A 25,618-nucleotide genomic window follows, 5' to 3' on the forward strand; every position below is an offset into this window, starting at 1 on the left:
TTGCCTAGGAAATCAGAAAATGATTGTGATTTCTGATACTAAGTGACCGGCAGGATTAATATGGTGAAAGTGTTAACGAATCTATCATCTATTTTCTATAAGTGATTGCACCCTATGAAAGGGTGTCTCTCATTGTGTAAGAGATGACATGGCCTGCAGATGAAAACGGTTTGGGCCAGGATGAGCCGTAAATGAGAGGATGGCATTTATAGACAAGAGCTAGAAGAATGTTTGGAAATGCTGCTCTGTGATTGGCCAGTTCTGCACATGTCATTTATTTATTTTAGGAGAGTGAGAGAGAGAGAGAGAGAGAGAGATAGAGAGATAGAAATGCATTTGTCCTACAAGGAGAAAGCACAGGAGTTGTAGAGGTGAGCTGAGTTAATTGACTGCTGGTGATTCCACACAAGGAGGGTATAGAAGTAAGAGGAAACTTAGGCAAATTAATACACCCAAAGATAGTGGAATTGGCCAGTTGTCCCACAAGAATTCCATTCCCATATTTATAAGATGTTGCACAAGGGCAATTTATACCAGATACAGCAGGGATTGTGTCTGCTGTGTTTTATACTAGTGTTAATTAATAGGGAGTTCATTCTTTGTGCTTTTCATTTATCTTTGTCTTCAGAGCGATTTTTCTCCCAGAACGTTTCAGATAGGAACCTTCATCCTTTATCTGCTCAAATGTGCATCCTGTGTGTGATTATATATATTGTTTTATTTATTTTTCTTCTGCCAGCTTTACATATCTTTCTCAGGGAGCGCCTGTCTGTGAATTTCAACATCCAAGGCATATTCATAGGCATTAGATAGAATGACAAATATTTGTTTTGATTTACACTGTTGTGACATGTCACTCTGTTAGAATCAACTTTAATCTACAGAAGTTCATGTAATTTTAATGTAATTCTGATTCTGAAGATGAGAGATAATTTTGCCTGCTGGCTAAATCAACACACACAAAATAGAATGGATTGGTTTCCTCAATTAATTTAGGCTTCCCTATCAATTATTTTATTTTGTCACATTATCTAAGTGACAAAAATTGAAGATGTGGAAATGTGTGTAATTTGTGTATATCGTGTAAGAGTAGAAGGTAATCAGATGTGAATAAGAGTTGAAATTAATTGTTTGAAGTATTCATTATGAGGCTGAATATTATCTCAGATGGTCAGACATCAAAGCATTTACAGTAGACCTCTGTGTCTTCCATTTCTCCAGTGAATGCAATGTACTTTCAATGGTTATGCATCTTTGCAGTCACAGAGTATTAAGACAGTACTGGAAAATATAGGGGAAACCTTTACAGGAGAAATTGTATTTTCTTTTTTCCCCTGTGTTTTGGAATATATATTTTTCTGAATGTTGTTCTTTAATTACTGACACCTAAAATCTCAGTCTTTTATGGGGTAAGAAAAGGCACAATGTCACCTGGAATCCTAGCCCTGATTCTAAGAGACACAGTGTTGTGATAAGTGGTGGCCCCCTGATGCACATAGACAGAGGGGACAGCATTAGGGACAATAGCTCTGACCTAATACACAGACACAGCTTCACTGTATGGCACCTAAACTGAAGTGAACTCAAGAAAATGCGGAATTGTACAGCATCTTCTTCAATCACCTGTGACTTGGCTTAACTACAGATGCACAAGTCATGCCATCACTGCTGGATTTGCAGTTTATTCTGTTTATGGACACTTGATGAATCCTCCACTTTCTGGAGTATCCCAGTATGAGCACAGTAGTATGTTATGTGAAAAGACTACTCCAGTCAATAGGCCACCTAACCGCATCATTATCAAGTAAATGGATCTGAATATTAAGTTTTAAATCCCACATAAATGGATATTGTTGCTTAATAAGTGCCTGCCTGAACAACCATATCAGCGTCCATCATAAAATGAAAATAATATTCAAAAAGGAATCTCAAATAGTCTTATTTTAAATGTTCTCTTTGTATTAAAGTAATTAAAGATATACCACCCTAATCTCTGCCATCAAGTCGGCAATAGTGAGCACCACTCCAGCTGTGTTGAACTGCTGATCAGCAATACCGCTTCAATGAATACATTATTCCATATGTTAATTTACCAGAGAAACCACATGTGAGAAATGTGAAGGTAGCTGTCAAAACCAAACGGGTACTTAGAAATGGAAATCCAACAGATGTTCAAAATGCGTGGTATTGTTTGAATTTCATTAAAGACTACTGTAGATGCCTACTGGCACAGTGGGAATAATATCCCAATGATACAGCGATCACGTAAGTATAGCGAAGTTGTAACGTGTAGTTAAACCTGTCGTGACTTCTCGTTAGAGGGAAGATGAACAAACCTGTGCTGTGTGAAAGTGTCTTGGAGGTATGGGGTCAGGGGGCAGCTGCGCTGGTCTATCTGACGCGGGGCTTTGGTGGTTCTGAGTATGTGTGCTCTATCCTCCCTACACAGAGTCATCAGCCGTGCACCAGGTCTGAAGCTGGTAGTGGAGACCCTGATGTCCTCTTTGAAGCCCATCGGCAACATCGTGGTCATCTGCTGTGCATTCTTCATTATTTTCGGCATCCTCGGGGTACAGGTAAGCACTGGACAGCTGGCTGGAGAATACGACAACTGTTACCACTTACCCGGCATTTTGTTTGCAATGGCTGCTCTCAACGTCCCTCGCGGCACAAGCCCCTTATGAAGGTCTAATGCTGTTGTGACTAATGCAGGGTGAAATGTAGGCCAAAGCTCCAGTATTTGCATGTACACCAGATAGTTAAATAACCTTGGAGAGCCACTGTAACGGTACCTAATTGAAAAACAAGAAAATATGTTGATGTTTTGCTGTTTTTTCCCCCCCAAAGAGATGTACCCACATTGTGTGCAGTTTTGTGATGGTACATCAATTCTAAAGTTTTTCTTTAGACTGAGGGTCCCCAACCAATCTCAGATTACAATTTGAGTACACAGTATTGGCTTTCTTTCATTTTATTTTTCTTTCTATCTCTTTTTTTCTCCAGGCCCAGTTACACAATTAAGTATCGTGTTCACTATATTTTAATTCAGCTGGCAGTCTCAGCATAAGCCTTCCCCAGTGTGACATGTACAGATAATCACTCTGTGGATATATTGACACCGTTCATCCATCATTAAAAAACAATGATGCAAAAACCAATAATGATAATTAAGTCAAACTCCCCTAGTATGACATAAAATGCATATAAACAAGACAAATCTGTTTTGGCAATTTACATGATATAAGTCAGTAGAAAGCAATTTTGCTAATATGCTTGCATGTCAAAAGACAATATAAATATGTCTTTCTAGGGCCCAAGATAGAATTATTAAATTGAACAACGTTTAATAAAGATCAGTTTAATTCCTTAAAAGTTAAAGTGTTTGCAATATCAATCAAACAACAGTTACCCTTCTAGCAAAAAATGTAATGTAGTTGACGGAGCTTAAACCCTTTATATCAGTTGTGGTCAGTCCTGGTCTAGAGTCTTTTTAAGCTCTCAATTATTCAATGAAACCATTGATTTTCTAAATAGAATCAGTTAAACATTGTTTCCAAGTTGGGAGTTGGTGTGGATATAAAGAGACCTGTTTATAAGCCATCCAAAAACAATTTGCCACAACACTGAATTTTCACACAACAGGAAGCAAACTACATGTATTTTCTCATACCCCCTATGCACTCAGTAGGAGAGTCTGTGTTGCTTCTGTTGAACTGTAACTGGTAAATACTGGTCACTTTCCTGCATTGTATTAAAAAACAGGCTCTTGTGTAACCTTTTGCATGTCACCTGTTGCCTCAGCTCTTCAAAGGGAAGTTCTTTGTATGCCAAGGGGAGGACACCAGGAACATCACCAACAGATCTGATTGTCTGATAGCCAACTACAAGTGGGTCCGACACAAATACAACTTTGACAATCTGGGCCAGGTGAGTTACACAGGCTGTTTCTATATCCTCCTCTTCCAGTTCACAGACAACTCCTCTTCTTCCTTAACAACTTGTAATTTACCAATACAGTACTCCCTCTACTCAAGAGCATTTGAGTAATTATTTAACTCTGCATGCTTCCTGTTCCAACATACTTTAAAGCACATTTGCTGTATAGCTGTACTGCAATACAGCTATCTGTAGCAACTGTTTGAATTTTGTTTAGAATTTGTCTTGATTTTTTTTTTTAAATTTAAACGCAGCAATTTTATCATAGCACGTATTGCACTGATTTTGACTTGCCTTTACCTTCTCAGAACAAAAACAATAATACTGTGAAAGGGGAGATATAATTTACATTGTTTCAAAATTACCAGTCATAAAAAAATAATTACAATGTAGTCATTTTCACACAAATGCCAAGAACACACACTCAAAAGCACATAATCGCAGACAATCACACATCCACAAATTCAAATACCTCAACACAACCCAGATGAACAATAAAAATACACAAACTCAGCCAAGCACAAACTTACCGAGACATGCCAAAATATACAGAAATGCACACAAGGGTATTGGGATCCAAGTTACCTGGAGCTCAAACACAGCTTTCTGAAGCAATCTGCAAGGTCTCTTCTTGAAGCATAGAGCATTGTTAATAACGCAAGGAACTATAAAGTAATAATAGTGGTAAATTGCAACAATGTACTGAATTCCTTTGCATTGTGCCTCAGAGAGCTTGTTATAAAGCACTGTAGTAAATAGATTCTCCCCCTCTCCTTCCCTAGGCATTAATGTCCCTGTTTGTGCTGGCCTCCAAAGATGGATGGGTGGACATCATGTATGACGGACTGGACGCTGTGGGAGTTGACCAGCAGGTAGACAGTGGCCCCATATTCAAAGCCAGAAGTACATAGTGGGGAATTCAATCAGGAAAAGCTATCGCCCATATGTATATACAGCAGTATAACGCTCAAAACTAGTTCCTGGAGGGCTGCCGTGTCTTCTAGTGTTTATTCCAGCTGGAGCTCTCACTTGTTATCTTATTAAAATTATTATTTTGTTTTTATTATTTGAACAGATCATGGTTTAATGTATTTTAAATTCAAGGTGCCACTCAGTGTAGCCTGTAGAGCAGTAATCCATTCATCCAGTTAATCAGCTAAGCAAACCAATTTAGTTACTGGCAGCTGGGTTGGAAGAAAAGCCAGAAGACATTGTGGCCTCTATTTAAAGGGGAGCTAGCAGTTCCTAAAGTATGGTTTCAGGCATCTTCATTTGTGTTAATCATGAATAAGTAAGGTGTGGCATTTTTCTAGTTTGATAAGCGACTTTTGACCCTTAAAAATTTTAATCTCTACAAATAATGATAAAAAAAAAGCCGGTATAGAGTCATTTCCGTGCCCATTCGAGATAAGAGCCGCCAGTATATGTGATTAGTGATTAGTGTTTTCCACAATTTAATTTGCTGACACGCTGATCTGCAGGTCAGCTTGTCCAGATATTTTCGATTTCCTCAAATGATAAAAATAAATAAATAAAAACATATCATATTCCAAGTTAAATATTTAAAACATTTGACAAATTCATAAAAATGTGCTGTGTGCCAAACAATCAAAATGGTGCCTGAAAGTAGAAATGAAAGTAGAGGATGAAATACATTTCAAATTCATGTTATGGAAATCACAAATTGTCTTGGAAGTGGTGGCTGCAGCAAAAAGAATGCAGGCTGATAGCAATATATTGCCTCTTGTTAAGGTACCAATCATCAGCTGATGTTTCCATATTTCAGACAACCTAATAAAGCAAATAAAAAGTACTCTTCTGTTGCATTTAAATTTTAAAAAATGACAACTATATGCTCATAACGTACCTGTAGTTCTAACAGCACTGTTTCGCTTCAAGGTATGTGCTGTTTGTTTCAATAACCTTCCCTGAGGACTGAGGTTGTTTGTATTAATAGCAAATCTCAAATATCTGAAGTAAATTGTATTCAAAAACATTTTTTCTCTTTCCTAATATTTCAAAATTTCACATAACTCAACCCACCACCCCCCCTTAAATACAGCATGTTGAGAATAAATGTGATTTTATATATATATATATATATATATATATATATATATTGTGTGAAATAATATATATATATATATATATATATATATATATATATATATATATATATATTAATTCAGACTTTTTTCTGCAATGTGTCACATCAGCATTACAAAGAGTTCCATTAGGTGCTGATTGGGGAATCCAAAAATGTATTTACACTATACTAAAATGGGTATTGCATTTTTTGGAAAGGTATTGCTTTCCTGCTTCACTTGTTTTCACATTTATAGTTTACATCTATATATTTATATTCGTACTATTGACATAAAAATTTACATAAAATATTTTTTTCCTCTCATTGAATTTGGGATTGTTTACTTGCACAACCCATCTACACTGTGTTGTTGGAAAGGAGTAAAGAATGCAGTGGCTCTCAAAAGTATTCACCCCTTGGACTTTTCCACATTTCATTGTGTTACAGTATGAAATCAGAATGGATTATTTTCTGTTTTGTAATTGTAATTAATTTAGAACAATTTGCAGATTATATTTTTCACTTTGACATTATGGACATTTTCTATGCTGATCAGTGGCAAAAGCTCCTGATTAAATCCATTCTGATTTCATGTTGTAACACAATGAAATGTGGAAAAGTCCAAGGGCTTTTGAGAGCCACTGTAACTGTCTTCAGTGTTTTTCCTGCAGCCATGGACAGAGCAACACTCCTTGTTGTGTATGGAATCTAGTGAAATGCTGACACTCGGTTGACTTGATAACAATAATGACTCAGTTGCTGCATTGAAAACAAGTCTGGTGCATCCTGAAACCCTGAAATAGGCATTTGACAACGACCATTATTAAGTTTTCATTTTTAATGTGTTAAATGTTACAATGGTAAAATGACGTACATTTTGCATATATCTTAACTGCCTCATGTAAAGTTGTATAAAACCATCAATTTAGGAACCGCTCTCATGCCCCTTGAAGACACCTGCTATAAAGCACTATAGTCATGATTATGTTTACAATTCCTCTTCTATTTTTTATTATAATTTGCAATGTTACATTTAAATTCAAACATTTGATGCATTTAAATACAGCACTGTAAGATAATGATACATGATTTGGGACTGTAGCATATAAACTATCCACACAAAGTGATGCCTATTAATGGGAAGTAATGTGTAATATTTATTGAACACACTGGATAGAACTCTTGCTGTCATTCAATGCACAGAACAGAACTATTTCTATCTATTCATGTGCACCATGTTAATTTCCCTCAGGCATTTGCCAGAGGAGGATTTGTGCATTTTTGTTAAGTTGCTTTACATTTCTATCATGAATGGTTCCATACAGCATTCAATTGTCTCTGTAGTGGTTATAATCAAGTATAAAACCTGTAATTATAAAATTAAGAACGGATTGATAGACCTTCTATGTTAACCACATACATTTCTACACCTGGTACTTAATACACTGTATTGCAAAAACTGTAAGCTGTAACCCTTGTTTCAACTTTAACAAATGCTCATCAGCATATCTATCTACAGTTTCTGACACTACCGTGGGCTTGTATTTTCAGTCTCAGACAACATTAATTTCAGCTGAATCCCCTCTGGGGCGTTCAGCTTTCTTTTGTGAATTTACCAACTATCTGTCTGATTTGCTTTGTGGTTTCTCAAATAAAATATTACTTGTATGGATAAACACAATTCCACTGCACAATTCTGAATGAGAGGGGGCAGAAAGACAAAGAACACTCCTGTAAAATGTAGATAGCAGTCTTAAAAGGAGGGTGGACTGAGCACTGGGAAAAAACTACAACCTTAATCTCGACAGAATGTCAGGTCAGCATTTTCCTCCTGCGCTCAAATAGTTATTTTTTATCTTAAGCTGCTTATTATCCTTTTGCATATTTTTTTAAAGTAGACTGTCTGATCTATATATTTTTTTAATTTTCCACAGCACTCTTCTTCCTATTCTGTTCCATGCACAATGAACATCTACAGTGCATTTGTGGAAGTAGGCAGCAGTAAATGTTCCATCCCCAGCTGTTTTACAGCCTTTGTATTGAAGACACACATTTTGCAGGCTTTGCAACAGATTGACTGACTGCCCGAATGCTATTTCTTATTGCTATGTGCCAGCGACTTTTTTCCTGGTTTAAACCTATACCGACTACCTCATTCCCGCACTATACATGTAATTCCCATCTACAAAAATCACTTCAGGCAAATGCAATATATTGAGCTGAAAAAATGTGTTTTGAATGTGGAATTGAACTACTAGTTCAATTCAGTCAAACTCACCTGTTTGTGGTCTTTGTATGAACCACCAAACTTATAACTGCCAATAAATTGAATGATTACAAAATAAATAAATATCTAGAGGAGTAATACTTGGTCAAACATTTACAAACTAATGTCAGAATGTGCTAGTATGAAATCAAATAAGTAGTAAAGAAAAAAATATAATTAAATTACTTATTTTATTGTAGGTCCTGTTGTTTAGGACTTGTTTTTGAAGGTGTTTAGGATATGGAAGTTTGTAAGCTATTACAGGCAGTACATGATTCAACACAATGTCTTGACGCAAGGACTCACAATGTTCTCTTTCCCCTGGCAGCCTGTCATGAACTACAACCCCTGGATGCTACTCTACTTCATCTCCTTCCTGCTCATCGTGGCCTTCTTCGTGCTCAACATGTTCGTGGGCGTGGTGGTGGAGAACTTCCACAAGTGCCGGCAGCACCAGGAGGCCGAGGAGGCCAAGCGTCGTGAGGAGAAAAGGCTCAAGAGGATGGAGAAAAAAAGACGCAGTAAGGAGAAACAGCTGGCTGGTCGGTAGTCTTTCCACATCTTTCTGAGTCCTGCTTGACCTTTTTGACAGCAGCAAGCGCTCTGCAACTCCCCCTCCCTAAAATCCTCCTCCCGTAATGCTCAGTGCCTGGTGCAAATTTCATGCCCAAGAGCATGCCCCCTGCCCCCTGAGGGAAATTTGGAACGATTCTGCATGATGGCCAAGGAAATAATGACCACTCTGCCCAAAAAGAGTGGTGCGATGTATGCAAATGGGGACAAACTTCTCCGCCTCCAAACCCCTGCTTCCCTTTACCGCATGCATTGCATTGCAGCTAGATAGAGTGAGGAATTCCAAATAGTGCCCTAGGAACTGAGGGGACAGTTGTGCGTATTCACCCACGTTGTGCCACTGCTGTCTAATGTTCCGTTCACTATTTGCTTTATTACAACCTTGTTCGCCCCCCAAAATTGAATTCTGTACCAATTTGTATTTTTATTTTTCGTCATCCCCCTCCAAATACAAAACGTTTCCAACTGAAAACAAAACATTCAAGCCAAGCAGCCACCCAAAAAAGGAATGAAAAGGAACGCCAACTCTTTTGCCACTTACATTAATGGCTATTCACAGACCTTATCGAGGTGCTGTGCCCCTCCCCGCACTTACAACTTACAACCACAAGCTCAAGGGTGTAATAATCAAGGGGTCTGACTTCTGAATGCATCTGAAGTGTGAAAAAAGAAAACCTTGAGAAATACAGATAGATAAAAAAGCTGACATAATTTCAGGTAGTGCACTGTTACTATACATCCTATAAAAATAGTATTAGTTTAAATCAACACCTGAGATTTTCTTTAAGTAGACAGATAGATCTACCCTCTAGCTGATTGAAAATAAAAATTCCAAAGCACACCAAAATATACAATTAAAGTTTTCTAATACCAAATTCTTAGCATGCATGACAATATGCATTAAAGCACTTTTTCTTATTCCCACAATATGAATCAAACCCTGTTCCCAAATAATATATTTGAACCAGGTTTAGTGATTTAAAAAAGAAATACATATTTATATTGGTTAAAGTGTTTTGTAAGAATTCCATCAGAAAATGAGCTCACAAGGAGAAGACAAGAACTTGCTCCAGCCTGTAATGACACTTTCTGTAGGGTCAGAGGTCAGGAGTGCTCTTCCATTCTGCACGCTTCTTCAGAGTCTTCATTTTCTTCTCATGTATGTATTTATTTATTTAATTTACATATTTATTTATTATTCTGGCTCCATCGTCGCTAAAAGCTCTCAACTCATCTCTCCTCCACTGAAGTGACTATCAGCTCAACCTTTCTGTTACCTTTCTGAATATTTTCCAATAATGGATCTGAAGATCTCAGTTGGATCTTGGCAGCCACAGCTGGTAAATTAAATACATGTCATCACAGAGCTGGACTTGAAACTAATTGAAGGCATGCAAATGAATCGCCTACTTGTACGTGGCTTCAGTGCTAAGAAACCACAAGCAGAACCATTCCACACCACAGGTGCTTAACAGTGTATTACACCACAATCATGTCAATAATTAATTACAGTATAACACATTTCAGAAGTAATACCATAGCTTATGCAGTCAAATATATGTATACATTAACAATGGTAAAATAAAGAAAACATGATTTCTACGCATGATACATATCCAATGCAAAAATTCTCCACATTTCTTCTAAACAGGTACACAACAACACTCTTATCATGACTTAGTAAATCCCATGAATTACACAGATATTAGATGTCAAGTGTTAATACTAAGCATAACAAGGAAGCACCAGCCAAATCCAATAACCAAATGATTATTCAAATGAATGGAGTCATGAAACATGCATAAACTGGGGAGAAATATTTGAGAGAGCATTAAAAAAAAAAAAGTTATCCACACCTGCCTAGCATGACACCATGAAGAGACAGTTGTAGGGCAATATATTATGTTTTTTTTTATATATATAATGTGAAACTGAAAACTTGAGAAGTAGGTTATAATATTTCAGTTGCTTTTGGGTGGTTGAAATAAGACTTTAATTGTCTTTAATATAAAAAAGGTTTCTGGTTGTCAAGCATAGTTTATACTGCTGTTAATACAGTCAGCGTGTTTTCATTAGGATTTGCATTCATTAACATTCAATTGAATTTGTCTGTGAGGAATTAACATTTAAAATTCAGACGTTATGGGCAAGAAGAAAAAAAATGAAATCTATATATGAGTAAGTACTTTTTTCCTTACAACTTCTTGCAGTTATTATGTATAACATGTGTACCTTCTGTCGTTTACAACATTTTGTAGTATCTTTACGGCAATGCTTTAAACTCCCCTGTGCTGTGACAGAGGGGATAGAACTGCAGTGGCATTTTTTTACTATGCCTGCCAGAGTTAAAGAAAGCATTTCCAGAATGAAATCTCAAAGTTTTTGATGTCTACCCGGCCTGGGCATATTAAAGTATCAGCATATATATATATATATATACACCAATCAGCCATAACATTATGACCACTGACTGGTGAAGTGAATAACACTGATAATCTCATTATCATGGCACCTGTCAGTGGGTGGGATATATTAGGCAGCAAGTGAACATTTTGTCCTCAAAATTGATGTGTTAGAAGCAGGAAAAATGAGCAAGCGTAAGGATCTGAGCGACTTTGACAAGGGCCAAATTGTGATGGCTAGACGACTGGGTCAGAGCATCTCCAAAACTGCAGCTCTTGTGGGGTGTTCCCGGTCTGCAGTGGGCAGTACCTATCAAAAGTGGTCCCAGGAAGGAAAAGCGGTGAACCGGCGACAGGGTCATGGGCGGCTACAATGGGCACGTGAGCATCAGAACTGGACCACGGAGCAATGGAAGAAGGTGGCCTGGTCTGATGAATCACGAGTTCAAGGTGTTGATTTGGCCTCCAAATTCCCCAGATGTCAATCCAATCGAGCATCTGTGGGATGTGCTGGCCAAACAAGTCCGATCCATGGAGGCCCCACCTCACAACTTACAGGACTTAAAGGATCTGCTGCTAACGTCTTGGTGCCAGATACCACAACACACCTTCAGAGGTCTAGTGGAGTCCATGCCTCGATGGGTCAGGGCTGTTTTGGCACCAAAAGGGGAACCTACACAATATTAGGCAGGTGGTCATAATGTTATGGCTGATCGGTGTATATATATATATATATATATATATAGTGATATTATTCAACGTGACATGCAGTGTCTCTGAAACTGTTTCTGGGGTTGACACTGTGGGTTGAAAAGCCTACTTGTATTGACCACAGCCAGTTTGGGTCATCGGCTTTCGGGCTCTTGCTGTAGTATTGTAAAGAAAAGCATGACGCAAGATGCTCCACCAGTAAAGACATGCATCCAGAGGGTAGAGATAGAATCCAGAGATTGCTGTTTGCCACACAAGTGTCCAAGAGCTTATTAAGCTGGAACCTCTCAGAATCGATTTGGGTTGCCCTTGGATTGTGGCTGCAGTAACATCTGCAACTGGTCGAGGGGCACTGGACGTATGGTGTTACCAGTGAGGGTCTGGGTCTATGAAGGGATCCAATTCCCCATTGGCTTTGTGATATGGTAGAGTCTACAAGTTTTAAAAAGGGAAAAACTGTTTTTGGTTGGATCAACTGGATCTATAGTTCAGGACACAGGTGGATAATGAGGCAGTCAGAATACACGACATTTCCTGGTGGGGAAAAAAAAATAAAAACAGTTTGAAATGTTTTAAAAGACCAGAAATGACACAGTGTTCTTATGAAGTTTCCAATGTTTTCTCAGAAATATGCGAATGTGCGCAGATTGTTTTTTGGTGCTCAGTGGTGAGTGATGATGGCCTGAGGCTGCAAACAGAGAGAGTGGCAGCAGATGCCATCATAGCTGCCTACCCTCCGCACTGAAAGTGCATTTCAGTGTTCACCTAAACAACCCCTCCCATGGCACACCCCCGTCCTTTCATAAAAAATAAATCTTCTCCAGGGTCTAAAATAATCACTTACTTGAGATTTCTGTCAACCGAATCCTTGCCTCGGTACAGGGTAAATAAACCTAAACCTTGCTTGTGTCTAAACTGTAAGAGCTTGAAATCATCAGTTTAGATTTTTAGTGACACCTTAACAACACAGCAGCAATGACTGTCCAGTTTCCAGTTGTATTTATCCAGGAAGTAAACCGTTCATAAGATTTCCTGTCAATTAGGAGCCCTGCCTGTACAAGAAACAAACCCAAGAACTTGATTTTGAATTTAATCTAAAATATGAAATCCCACCCCACTCCCCCCAATTAAAAATGAATACCTAACATGGACAGCGTTAACACAGTTTAAGAAATGTTATGAATGAGTGGAGCTTCAACATTGTGACTAGGTAATCTGTGCCAGACTCCCGCCACCCTTTGTGTAAAGTGCCTCTGTTAATGCCTTTGAGGAGTATTTTGAAACCGTTGTATCACATCCCCTCACAATCCACACTACCCTCCAGGTTAAAAAGTTGGAGGCAACAAATAATGAACAGAAGGCCGGGGGAGGAGAGTACAATACAACATGTTCTTCACTTTTCTCCCAGGATTAGTAATATCTTTGCATCTCTAAACAGAGCACAGTCTTCTATTTTAAAAAAATCTGCTCCACACAACTATCATGGCAGGAATGGAGCAGAAGCACACTGTGTTCACCTAGGGAGGGTGTGTTTCACCTGCTATATCAGTTTAGGCTTTGTACATGTTAAATATGCAGATTTTCTTAGCAGAACAGTTTCCCAATTCAAGTTTGGTTAATTCACTAAATTGGCGATCTATCCCATCCATGTACTAACACTACACAGTGTGGTGCAACGAGACTCTGATGCTGTACCAATGAATTGTGGTTGATTTTGCTTTTTAATTGAAGTTCCCAGGTAAACACTAAAATCTAAAAATACAGAACATTGTGGCCTAACACAATTAAGTAACTTAACAGTTACAGATACATAATATACTGTAGTTCATTATTTAAATCAGAAATCTGTTTACCATGTACAGCTTGCATAAGAGGATATTTACTGTATAAAAAATATGTATATATTTATATGCAATTGGGTTGTTAAGGTATTGTAGTCTTGTATGAACTTTACTGGTTTAAATTGATTTACAGTTTATTGATGTAGTTGTGATGTATTTATTTAATAAAATACTTGGGTGGCAGTGGGATTTTTAAATATATATTTAGAAAATCAGCAGGCAGTTTACACACACACACCAAATTTGTATCAGTTGCTTTTTTATCCATGAAGGTAAGAGGATGCAAATATATTAAAACAAGCACACAAAAAAACACTGTGCTCACCCTTAGTTTGTGCATCAGATGTTGGTTCTAAATCTTTGATGGTGGAACATTTTGTATTTTTGTATTTTGTTCTGTTAACAGATTGAGTTTGTACTGAAGTCAAACATTTGAAAACAAAAGTACACACAACTGCCAAGTTATGAGACATCATACAAATCTGTGTGTCTGGGATAATACAGTGCAGAGTAGTAGGACATTTCACATTGATAATGAATTAACTTTCCAGGTACTCAGTTGTTTTAATTCCCTTCTCCATCATTATTAACTAAATGAAAAGAGATTTTGCCATTTTAAGCTTATTTTAGGTCGTTTCTACATGGAAAAACTTGTCTTCTTTTACTAAAACATAATTATATAGTCTCTATACTAAGCTTTTACTTCAGTGCTAAATATGAAATAGAATCTATCCATAAGACAACTTATAACATATTTCTAATTTAAACTAACAAATGTATACAAATCACAAATTAAATTAATGAACCTATTTTTCACCCACACTTAAGTTAGGGAAAAAATGTCCATGTACGTTGTGTGTTGATTATTATTTTTTTATCATCATCAGATAAAAACAAAAAAAAGGTATTTATTTGTAGTGAAGGGGCAATATCTAATTTCACTGCAGCCATATTATTCAATGAAGCAGTCAGCCTATCAGTCAAACCCAGCACAGAGGAAGAACTGAACACATCAATGCTTCATCCATGACCTCATTAACAGGATTGTCTCCTTCTCTTATCAGTTTCACTCTTGAACATTCAGAATAGTGACACACTCACAGGAATTAAACAAGCTTTGAAAGTCTGGAGGCAAGTGTAGAATAAGCAGGAAACAAATTCCACACAATTCAAAACCTGGTCTAAACACGGGAGGATCAAACAGCACTGGAGTAAAAGCTTCTAACAGACAAATGTATGAATTGATTGAAAAACACACCAGCAATAAAGAAGAAAGCTTGATTAACGTGGTCTCGTTCTTTTAGATGTAATGCTGACTGAGGTAATTTGGGAGAGATCAGGATGTGCAATTAAAGGTACAGTCCTAGCATGCCCTGTCTTTATTTATTTATTTATTTATTTATTTATTTATTTATTTATTTTACCCTGCTGTGGTTTTCTTGCCGCTTTGTGCAGTGGTAAACGTGAGGGAAGTCCTTTATTTTCCCCAGTGAAGTGGAAGTCTTTGTCTGTTCGGTTCACACATCACACAACCATATACAGGCTCTGTGTCACAGTGTAGCCAGTCGGCCAAACACCCTGTCAAGGAAAGAAAAATCAAGAGTGATCTGGCAATATTCAAAAAGTAAGGTCCAAAATAATGTAGTTGGAAGTGGACTTTGTAGGGCCCAAGAGAAAATATATTATACTTATTATTTTTACATTTTAGTTGATGTAAAAGTATTGTAATAAATACATGAAAAACTCCAGTAGAACTGTGTTCAGTAAGAATTGTTCTGATTAACATGCATTGAACCTGTATCACACCAATTATGTTAAAAGCAGTTTCAAGATATTGTAAGACTTCAAAAGTTTGCATTACCTGTATGAGGTGTACAGTCAATCTACAGCTGCTTCCATTTGGTAATTAAAATGCGTGAATTTTGCAGTAAATGCCTTAATGGTAAATTGCAGTATTGCACGCTATTCTATCATGTACCTAGAGAATCAGAATGACTCACCTTTGCAGCTCAAAGAGTGAAAACCCGAGAGGGTAATGTGGGTGGTGCTGGGTCGTGTCTGGGCTACTGGCCTGGTCCTGACTGGGATGCCCAAAAGGACTGGCACATGACTGGCCAAGCAAGGCAGGTGGTTTGGAATGTGGTGATGGGGAGGAGCTTACTCTACATTCCACACAAAAGTGCAGCTGTATCTGAGAGAGCTTTTTGGGGGGACACTACATTTCTTGGCAAGGCCCTGGTTCGTATCTGGGGAGGCCCTGGCTGACTGTGACTGGGGTTTGGTCGTGTTGAGCTGCACTTTCTACGCAATAACTTGTTATTTTTTCCATTAGTGTTTTTGAAGTGCTGGTACTGTATTCTTGTATACAGTGTCTTGTTAGACAGTATTGCATTGTTGGTGGTTGGTGAAAATCCAAAGCGTCTGCATGACGAACTCATCTGTGCTCATATTTCTAGAAAGCTGTGCTTCTTTCATGCTGGTATAGTGGTGGCTTTTCCAAATATCCAGGAAGAAACCGGTCCTTGGAAACTATTGCGTGGCACACTTCAATCTCTCTTTTGTGGCAAGGACTATATAGTTAGATAGTTATTTAGTCAGTTGTTTGTGTTCATGTGTTTGGACAGTCTCCCTCTTGCAGTTCATTCTGCGCTTCAATTAATTCTTTTTTATTTTTACTTGGATTCATTTCTTGAATTGGCATTTTGTTGGTCAAAAGGTTGTGTAAAAATAAACATCACTCAAGATTGTGAAGATAGACTTGCTCAGCTTCAAAGTGTATTTAGAAGGGCAGAAATTTCGTTTTACTGTGTCCAGGGAGTTTAAATATGATCACTTTCATTTAATTGGTTTAATTTAACACTACTACATATTCATGTCACTTTATGTAGTGGAAACTGGAAAGAGACTTTTGAACAATAGTCTTTCTGTTAACACACTATGTTGAATTGTAAACAGGTTCAATAATTGAATTACTTAACATAAAATAAATGAATTACTTAAGAACACAAAATCATATCTGTAAGATTATGAAATACACATTTCACAAATACACGTTGTAAAGGACCAAGCTTAGTTCTTGATTTTTATGTTCACATAAAGATCATATAATTGTTAGAAACTGTTGGTAGATATTGGAAAAATTTTGACTTTTATTTGTTTAAATGGCATGGGTTACATTTAAAATACTTTTAGCCTATAATCCATAAATGTATTTTAAATGTAATTTAAATATATGGAAACTTCAATAAACCTACAGCATTCGATATATACATTAGTATAAGTGGGGCACCATGGCCCATTGCCTTTGAAAGTGTGGGATGTTATAAGCTGCTGTGAGCAACATATACATTCCCTGTGTTAGATTGCCTTTCAGTCTGGCTTTAAACTGTTCTTTGGTATGGCTCTGATGTGGTCTCACTTACGATAGCATCTGCTCAGTAAAACCTCTGGACATAATCGAAACAGAAATAAATTTGGAAAATTGCACCAAACAAGTTTAAAAGCATATGCAACAACAAACACTGCTGATGAAATGAACTGTTCCTTCTGTGTGTGCCATGAAAAAGCACAATTTGTTTCAGCCCAAACTGTTGTCCTATTTTCTGACTTGGGGTCCAAGCCTAGTCTTTGGAAAGGGACACAAATTCCAAAAAAACAAGGCAGTTGGACAGGCACCACTATACCTTGCACATTACAGACATCCAGGTTGTGGTCTTGATTTTGTATTCATTGTATTGAAACTCGTGAAGCAGGTTAAATTGAAAGTAGTGAATTTGCTGTGGCAGTTCCTTAACATGCGTTTAAGGATTCCTGAGTTATTTTTCCCTCCCGTCACACACTGAAACACCCAAGAGCTCCAATCTGTTCCCTTGCCGCAGATGAAGGATCATCTCTCTCGCTGTCTCTCCCATCAATGGTTTGTAGAGTTCGTTCTGTGCTGCTCTGAGAGCATTGTAACGCTGCCTCTCACGCAAGGGACAGGGTCTTTATTTCCAGATGGGCTATGATGTGCAGAGATTTGAGTATGCAATGGGGGAAATTACACTTCATGAAAGTATGTCTGGCTGGTTTCCTCTGTAACAAACAGGACTGGTCACAGGTCTAACGTTCCAGTGCTTATTTATGTATTTATTGATTTCTTTTTTATTATATGTGTTTTATTAAATCGCAAGCATTCCTGTATGGCGTTCCCCTACAGGGGAAACAGATTTTTAAGCAAAGGAAACTCAGATGGTCCTTCTCCAAAGCAAGGTTAACAGAACTGTATTTTGTTCCTATAGTTTTTATATCCGTTAAATGCCCTCTGTGTACAGAGAGAGAAATCAATTGTAAAGTGGAAGATTATCACAGTAAATGTGATTTTTGTTCCTTTTTATATTTTATATTTTTGTGACTTTGTGCAAAGACACAAATTGTCCTGCATCAGTAGACTGAAAGTTTGCACTGAAAGACTTCACCCCTTTTATCTAACTCTCATATCTGTCGATTACATTTCTCTCTGTTAAGCAGTCCTGACACCACAGAATTCGAGAAAAACTGAATAAACAATCAATCTTGAACCTACAAAGTCTCCAGTCCAATCACCATTAACCCATTCAACTTTCCAATATATAATTTGTTGGCCTTGTTGTGTAGATGACAGTGAGGTGTTATATACTTTGCTTTGAACCAAGTGTAACTTGTTCCTCACAATTTGAACTCTGTAATGACTTCAAATATTAATGACCTCCCTCTGACCCCGGAGCTCCTCTTCCATGAGAGCCCTTCGCAGCCAAAAGTGATTGAAAGGGTTGCGTCTATGATGATTGTGATGGTAACCTGCAGATTCCAGCTGTGAATAAACTTTTTGAATGTTCTTCAATTACAGATACAGGTTGTAACAATGCAATTGGTGGGGATTTTAATAACCCTGGGGGGCTTCATTGTAATGGGAGCATTGAAACATTTTAATCAAATAAGGGATTTATTCTACTTGTGGTCTGAAACACCCGCTTAATTGATCCGCGTTTAGGGTTTGCAGGTGTTTATAAACTGATGCCATGGTGATCTATAAGACCTACTGGACTGGCACTCTCCAGAACCAGGGGCTGAAAGCTAACTTGTGTCAGTGGCAAAATGCTGCCAGTCACTGCCCAGTCCCCTTTCGGTCTGTGAAACATATTGGCAGCACTACTGTCCTTTAAGTGAAGCCCTTTGCTTGATTCCTGGCCAGACTGACATGGTTCCGTGCTCCAGGGCCGTACTTTGTCCAGATTATTCCTCAGGATTATTAACTCACTCATGTGCATGCTTGAATATCTTAATACCACCCAGTTACCCAGAGTTCTACAGCCCCTCCGAAATTGGTGTTGAAACGGTACTGTGTATTGGACCCCTAAACAGTGGCATAATTTAAGCAATACACAGATAGGACACGATTCTCTGTTTTATCTGTATGATTTTTTTCATTTCAGCTAAACTCAGAGAACTCATTAGCACACAGTCCAATAGCCCCTGCATGTTTTAGTGCAGCAGGGGTACTGGGCCACCCACCAGTTTGTCTCTCTTAATTAGTTTCTATTCTCATTTCCCTGTAAAGCGAACACTGACTTATGCCACAGTAACTCCAGCCAATCAAAGCTGCGCTAGTTTGTAAATCCTGCTTGGCACGGGCTAAGTTGCAGCTTCCCATCTGCATACAGAAAATACTTTAGCAAATCCTTTTTTGATTGCGCATCAGTAATGGCTGGTAACCCTTTTGACAGAGTTGGGGGCAAAAATAGATCGTTTGGGGAACAAATGTAATCCAAATCCTTTCTGTAAATGCACTTTAAGCTGACAGATATTGCTTTAAACAGGAAACAACCTGCTGTGAATTGAATACTGAAAAAGAAAGATGCTTTCATCTTCAGTCTGGAGGCCTGTTTTCAAAATCTACCTAATCTGTAGTAAATTTAAGGTGTAATATTCACAATATGAATCATAGATTGCTAATATTTCAGCCAATGTATTGGGTGATTGTTATTCTCAATAAGTCATCTTAAAAACAAATGCATCAGATCAGATTACTGGTAACGCTCAATCAGATTGAGAATATTCAGATTTATATTTACTTATTTATTGAATTGTCATTGAAATTCCTCTCATCTTCCAAACCTCATCGGTGTGCTTTAAGTTTTTTCCCACATGTATTCTGTAGTTTTTTTTAAGAAAGCTAGGATGGTACCAGATGCTTGGCTCTCTTTTGTTCTTTACAACATTACACTTATAATACAGGCTGACAACTTTGATGCTGCAGAACACACATATCATTTGAAAGCTCTGTCTGTTTCACTGTGAATGTGCTGATGTTTTGTGTAGCATCAGCATTTTCTTCAGCTCTTCACAGCAGGTAGATCTTCACTGGAGCCCCAGAAAACTCAAGCCACTTTGTAAATTCCTTTATCATGGCAAAATGAATCAAATCAGTCTTGTAGGTATTCATTATATGTTATGCTTACGCACTATTTCATCTGTGCAAATTCCCTGTCTGCTGTCCCCCCTCCCCTCCCAATGAAGAACAAAATGTACAAAACATGATTCCTGGCTGAAAGTTCTGGAAAGATTTTCTTGCAATATGGGATTTGATCACTTCTTTATTTGGCCATTCTTCATTGCCTATCATTGCATACTTTTTGGTCTCAGATTTGCTGTATTGAATTTCCCCCCTTGGGCTCTAACAGTTCTAGTTTCAGACCATTATTTCTGTAGGAGAAAGGGTGCTTCTCACTAGCAGGACTCCCACTACCCTGATTCACAACCCAGTATTATCTTTTCACTCAAATGCATTGTAATCATTCTGTGAGGACATTGGCTCAATCCAACTGAGGTTAGAAACCTTACAGGACAGGAAGTGTACTAATTCACACAATACACAGCCTGTGTTTGTCAAAGGGAGAAGGAAGCATTCGCACTTTCAATCTCGTTTCACCTTTTCCACATAAGAGCCGTACTAATGGAAATAGTGGAAGAAGCTCAATTGCGGTTATATACAATAAGTACATTCTAGTGTATAAATAAGGAGAATCAATTGAACACCTTATGAACACCTAAATGAAGCATGTATTGGATGTGTATTAGGTGGGTGATCTCCTAATTCAGTAAAATCTATGTACGAATAACCTTGAATACCCACATTTCAAATTCATTTATCTCGATTTTCAATTGAAATACAAATCTTAAGTGCCTCGCTGTTCACAGCTAATAGAGCCTTCTTTCTCAGCAGACAGTGATTTTTCCCACATTGGGCAGAGTTTAATGGTGCGTTTCATTGTCCTTGCCTGATGTTTCGAGGCATGTTCTCTTGATAAATACTGAGCCCCTAAAACAAAAGAAGCTGATGTCTATGTGTACAGAACTTTCTCTTTGGCAGCAGAAGTCTGCTTGATTGCTTATGTAACCTGGCAGTGAAAATGCTGTCACCTTTCTCACTCACTCAGTGAGACTGACAACAGGGATTCTTTATGTAACTCCACAAAACCATGGCTTCAGAAAGGAACAGATGGCTTAAATTTGTCTACAGCACTTTTTGTTCCCTTTTTATCTTCATTTATAATGTATCTGACAAATGTATCCTTATTCTTTTGTTTATTAACCCAGTGATCCTAGCAAAGGAATGGCTCTAAATTCTCCAAGCCTATTGTCAGGATCTCTGGGTAAACTTACCTTATAATTGTGTGAGGGCCTAGGAAGTACTTTATATAAATTAAAGTGAAAATAGGGATCTAATCATACGAAATATAAGAATACGATGATTGAAGACATCTTAAAAACTTGATGGAGTGTGTCTCTTCAGGATCAGCTCTGGAGACTCTTGAAAAATATTATCTGATAACAGAGAAACTATGGGAAATGGTTAATATATTGACAAGTCTTTCTGTGCAAACCTAAGCAGTTTCCAAACCACACTGAACTATTTTTTATATTTTTGGTTAGTGCAAATCTTCAGTTCAAAGCAAAGATTTGGGTAAATCATTTTAGATTCATTCTAAATTGCATACGCGAGCAAAGTATTTTATGTATTTATTTGTGTGCTTATGTATGTATTTGGTTTAACTATTACACCATAGTTTGGGAAATAAAGATTATAATGTCAAGTAACACAAATACAGACAATTTCTCGATAGCAAAATCTCAAAACCATACCAGTTTACAATTAAGGTAGCAGTTTTGTGTTTCAAGACTAACTTTTTCAACTGAAGTAATTAATAACTCAGGGCCTTCTAAATGACAGTGGATACATCTCCTGTACAAATATCCTGAAATATAATTGAAAATAATATTGTTTTATATGTGTGTATACATAATATATATATATATATGGATGTAGTTAACATTTATAGCTAACTGTGAATGCATGTAATCTGCACAGAATTTCTACCAGTTGTGTGCTACTGCTAGCAAAGCTACTAGAGAAAATATTGAAAAGGGTTTCTGTGCATTCTAAAAGACGAGTGGATTATAAGGCCACCTTCAATGTTTAAGCAGGATGGCAAGTAATACATCTTCACTCTATTCATCAAATCTAATTCTGCATTAGACTGTTCAGAGTGGTAGGTAGTTGAACTCTCTCTCTCTCTCCCTCCCTCCCTCCCTTTTTCACTGATGGCGTTCTTAGTAGGGGGTCTCAAGCTGTGAAGGATAACGTAACACTTCAAGCGTTTTTACATCCCAAACAATTCATCATTAACCTCGCCCTGTGACAAGTCCACCACCAGTACAGTAGCTGCATAGTATTTTGCCTTCTGTTCCCATTTAGCTTCCATTCCAAATGGCCCATCTCTCTCAAGTCAGACTCAGAAAGAACTGTGTGGTTTGTTTACCATGTATGTGTGTGTGCGTGTGTGTGCGTGTGTGTGTTTGTGTGACTGTCATGCACTGTCATTTTGTGTGGTTTCCATGTTTTTTTCTTTGTCTCTTCTACTGGGTTTCTCAAATTGCTTAGCTCTTTTCTTGTGTTCCTGTTATGTAATATCAATGTTGAGCGACTCCAAAGAATTTGGGAAATCCAACAGAATGTTTGTTGTGTTTCTTTCTTTCTTTTTTTTTCTCTACAGTACCCCTCGATTCACTGTATGCTGGATGTGTTGTGCTTGCAAACAATTGCAATACCAAAAGACTAACTGATTTGTTTCAGGAATAAAAATGATTTATTCCATATATTTTTTATATTTATTTATTTATTTTTACTTGCTGATGTTTTGGAATTGGACTCAAAACAATGTAGCTTTGTTGTTGTAATGTAACCTTTTTTGTAGGTCATTGAATAGCTTCAAAATGTCTCCTTACTTATCCCTATCCCTCCCTCTTCCTCTGTCACTGCATATGTTCTGATGTTAATTTCTCAGATACCATGCGAGCAAACTGAAATCAAAAATCACTTTTTGACACAGACAAGTACTGTTTAGTGACTTTTAGACATAAGCCACACTTCCTTAATTTAAGGAAGGCTATTCAAGACATTAAAAAAAGCAAGTCGAAGAAAGTTGCCACCCAGGGTTTATCATATCACTAGTGAAAATGTGTCAGTTAACTAAATCGAATATATTACACCTGCTCTCTCTCTCTCTCTCTCTCTCTCTCTCTCTCTCTCTCTCTGCCTTAATTCTGCACATTTCCACCTCAGATTGTTACAAATGTAAACACTAGGAAAGCCATGTGAGTGGGCACCCTGTTGCAGTACATTTGAGGGCTTTCTGTGAAAGGTTTTCAAATGTGTTTTTTTAACTTCATCAAAGACAGCAACACTGCCTTTCCATTTTAATAATAACTATACCATCCAGCATACATTGACTCCACTGTCTCTTAGCCATATCAAGTAGGTTTCAGAGTCTGTAAAACCAGCTGCCAGTAAAGTTGATGGGCAAGGAAAAGAACAGGGAAAGTTCTGGAGTAGGAGAAAAAAATTGGCTGTGAATACAAACAAATTGTTCTTCACCGAACAATAATACAAAGGCTAGAATGTCTTTTGAGAACGAGAATGATAAAGCAGAGTGCTGCTGGTTTTATTGCTCTTTCCCTTTATTTCCACAGACATTGCTGCCATTTCTGAGCTACGTCACTTTCCTCGCAGTAGTTTCCTTTGCTAAATTAACAATGAGTACAGTGAGGTTTTTTCGTCGGGTTATATGTAGGGAGGTTTGCTCTGTGGAGCACATATGATTTTTATTAGGTAAGTTTAACTCCCCCTAATCCCTAAACCGTTGACTTTACAGTCTGACTTCAATGACACAGCCTCTGAGGATTCACAAACTGTAAAATAATGTTATAAAATAAACACTTATATTGAAAAGGCCTTTATGCATAAGACACAACAGTACTGTTTTTTTTTGTACTAAACAGGAAGTGGCAGTGCACCTGCCATGAGTAAGGAATTGGATGGATCTACAGTAATAAAACTCAGTTTGAAAGAGATCATTACAAAATTGGATTAAAACCCATTTCAGCCTGAAGTGACTCCCAATGTGGGTACTTTCTATCTTTCTCAAATATAAAAGTTAAAGCCCTGTTTTCCCCATGGGAGTGAGTAAATCTTGTCTTGGCTGTAATAATCACAATGTGTAAGTTTGAATGATACGCTCTAGACCAAATAGAAGATTGTCACAGTTTGATCTTTATAGTCTAGACATTGCTGGTTTCAATCTATGCTTCGTCATAGCTGACTGTGACTGGGATTCCCAATGGGGCAATTAGCCAAGCACTGCCCAGATTGGCTTGATTCAACCGGGGTTTCTTTAACTCGATGTGAAACGCTGACTAAAGTAAACTCCAGTATTATTGGAGCTGCATCAGTCCTCCTGCAGATGTTCTAGCTCTGCTGTTTGTGCTTTGGTCTTGAAAAGAAGAAGGTGGCATAGCAGCACACACTTCACAGTGGGTTTATCACCTGCTGACACCTGCCCTGAATTATGCAAGGGGAGCTGGTGAGCCCAGTTGATTAATAATATGCAATTCCAAAATGGGAGGGTAAAAAATGAAAGAACACACACGTATTCTCATGGATGATAAATAGCCAACACAAACACTCATCTTGACTCTGCAAATAATATATAATACTCTATTATCTTACACTTTGTGACTTTTGGGCTGTGCTTCTGTGTTAACTAGTGGAGGGGGTAGTCAATGGGGGACAGGAACTAGCTGTTCCACTGTTTATACATTAATTTAAACCTCTACATTACCTGTCTGTGCGGTCATGTGTAGTTTGACCATGGATTATTGTGTCTGTATTTCCCAACTGATGACGTGGTATATGCTAAAACATATATTGATGTTTATGTTTCCTTCCTAACAAACTGACCTCTTCTCTTTTTTTGTATTCAAAGGGGCCTTGGACATAAAAAAGCAGGTTTCATTAAATTAGATTTGTAGTATTATTATTATGATGAAGCTGTTATATAGCCTACTGCTGACACCATTAAATCAATTGGGATTGTATTTTATTTTCTTTAATGTAATGAATAATTATGAAAGTCCATGCCCCTTTGCTAAAGAGTCTGAATGTAATCACTATACTTGCTTTGTGCATGCTAAGAAAAAAAAAAAAAACTGTCTAAGCTTTTCTCATGACAAGCATGACCAGCATGGATGTTCATGTTTCTTTTACTAAATTAAAAAGATGCACAAAGATGACAGATGTGCTCTAGGAACTGGAGAACATTGCACTCAGCAACACATTTTGTTCCTCAGTTAAAGATTAACATACTGAAACGAACAGCTGCTCTACTACAGTGTAGACCTTTTTGCTTAAATGCTCAAGAACACTAGACGCACGAGTCATCGGTTA

The 25,618-nt window shown here is 37.6% G+C and overlaps 1 protein-coding gene across 4 annotated transcripts in view; it reads left to right on the plus strand.

Annotated features, from left to right (window-relative positions):
• The window catches only part of cacna1g (calcium channel, voltage-dependent, T type, alpha 1G subunit), a 198,530-nt gene that overhangs the window by 127,951 nt on the left and 44,961 nt on the right, over positions 1–25,618 (plus strand). For all 4 annotated transcript variants that reach the window (XM_066704863.1, XM_066704859.1, XM_066704860.1 and 1 more), the window contains exons 20-23: positions 2,450–2,576; positions 3,802–3,927; positions 4,719–4,808; positions 8,617–8,809. In XM_066704863.1, coding sequence (XP_066560960.1) covers positions 2,450–2,576; positions 3,802–3,927; positions 4,719–4,808; positions 8,617–8,809 — 536 coding nt within the window. The remainder of the gene's footprint in view (positions 1–2,449; positions 2,577–3,801; positions 3,928–4,718; positions 4,809–8,616; positions 8,810–25,618) is intronic.

The sequence above is a fragment of the Amia ocellicauda genome, chromosome 5, assembly GCF_036373705.1.
Source record: "Amia ocellicauda isolate fAmiCal2 chromosome 5, fAmiCal2.hap1, whole genome shotgun sequence".
In the NCBI taxonomy this organism is placed as follows: Eukaryota; Metazoa; Chordata; class Actinopteri; order Amiiformes; family Amiidae; genus Amia; species Amia ocellicauda.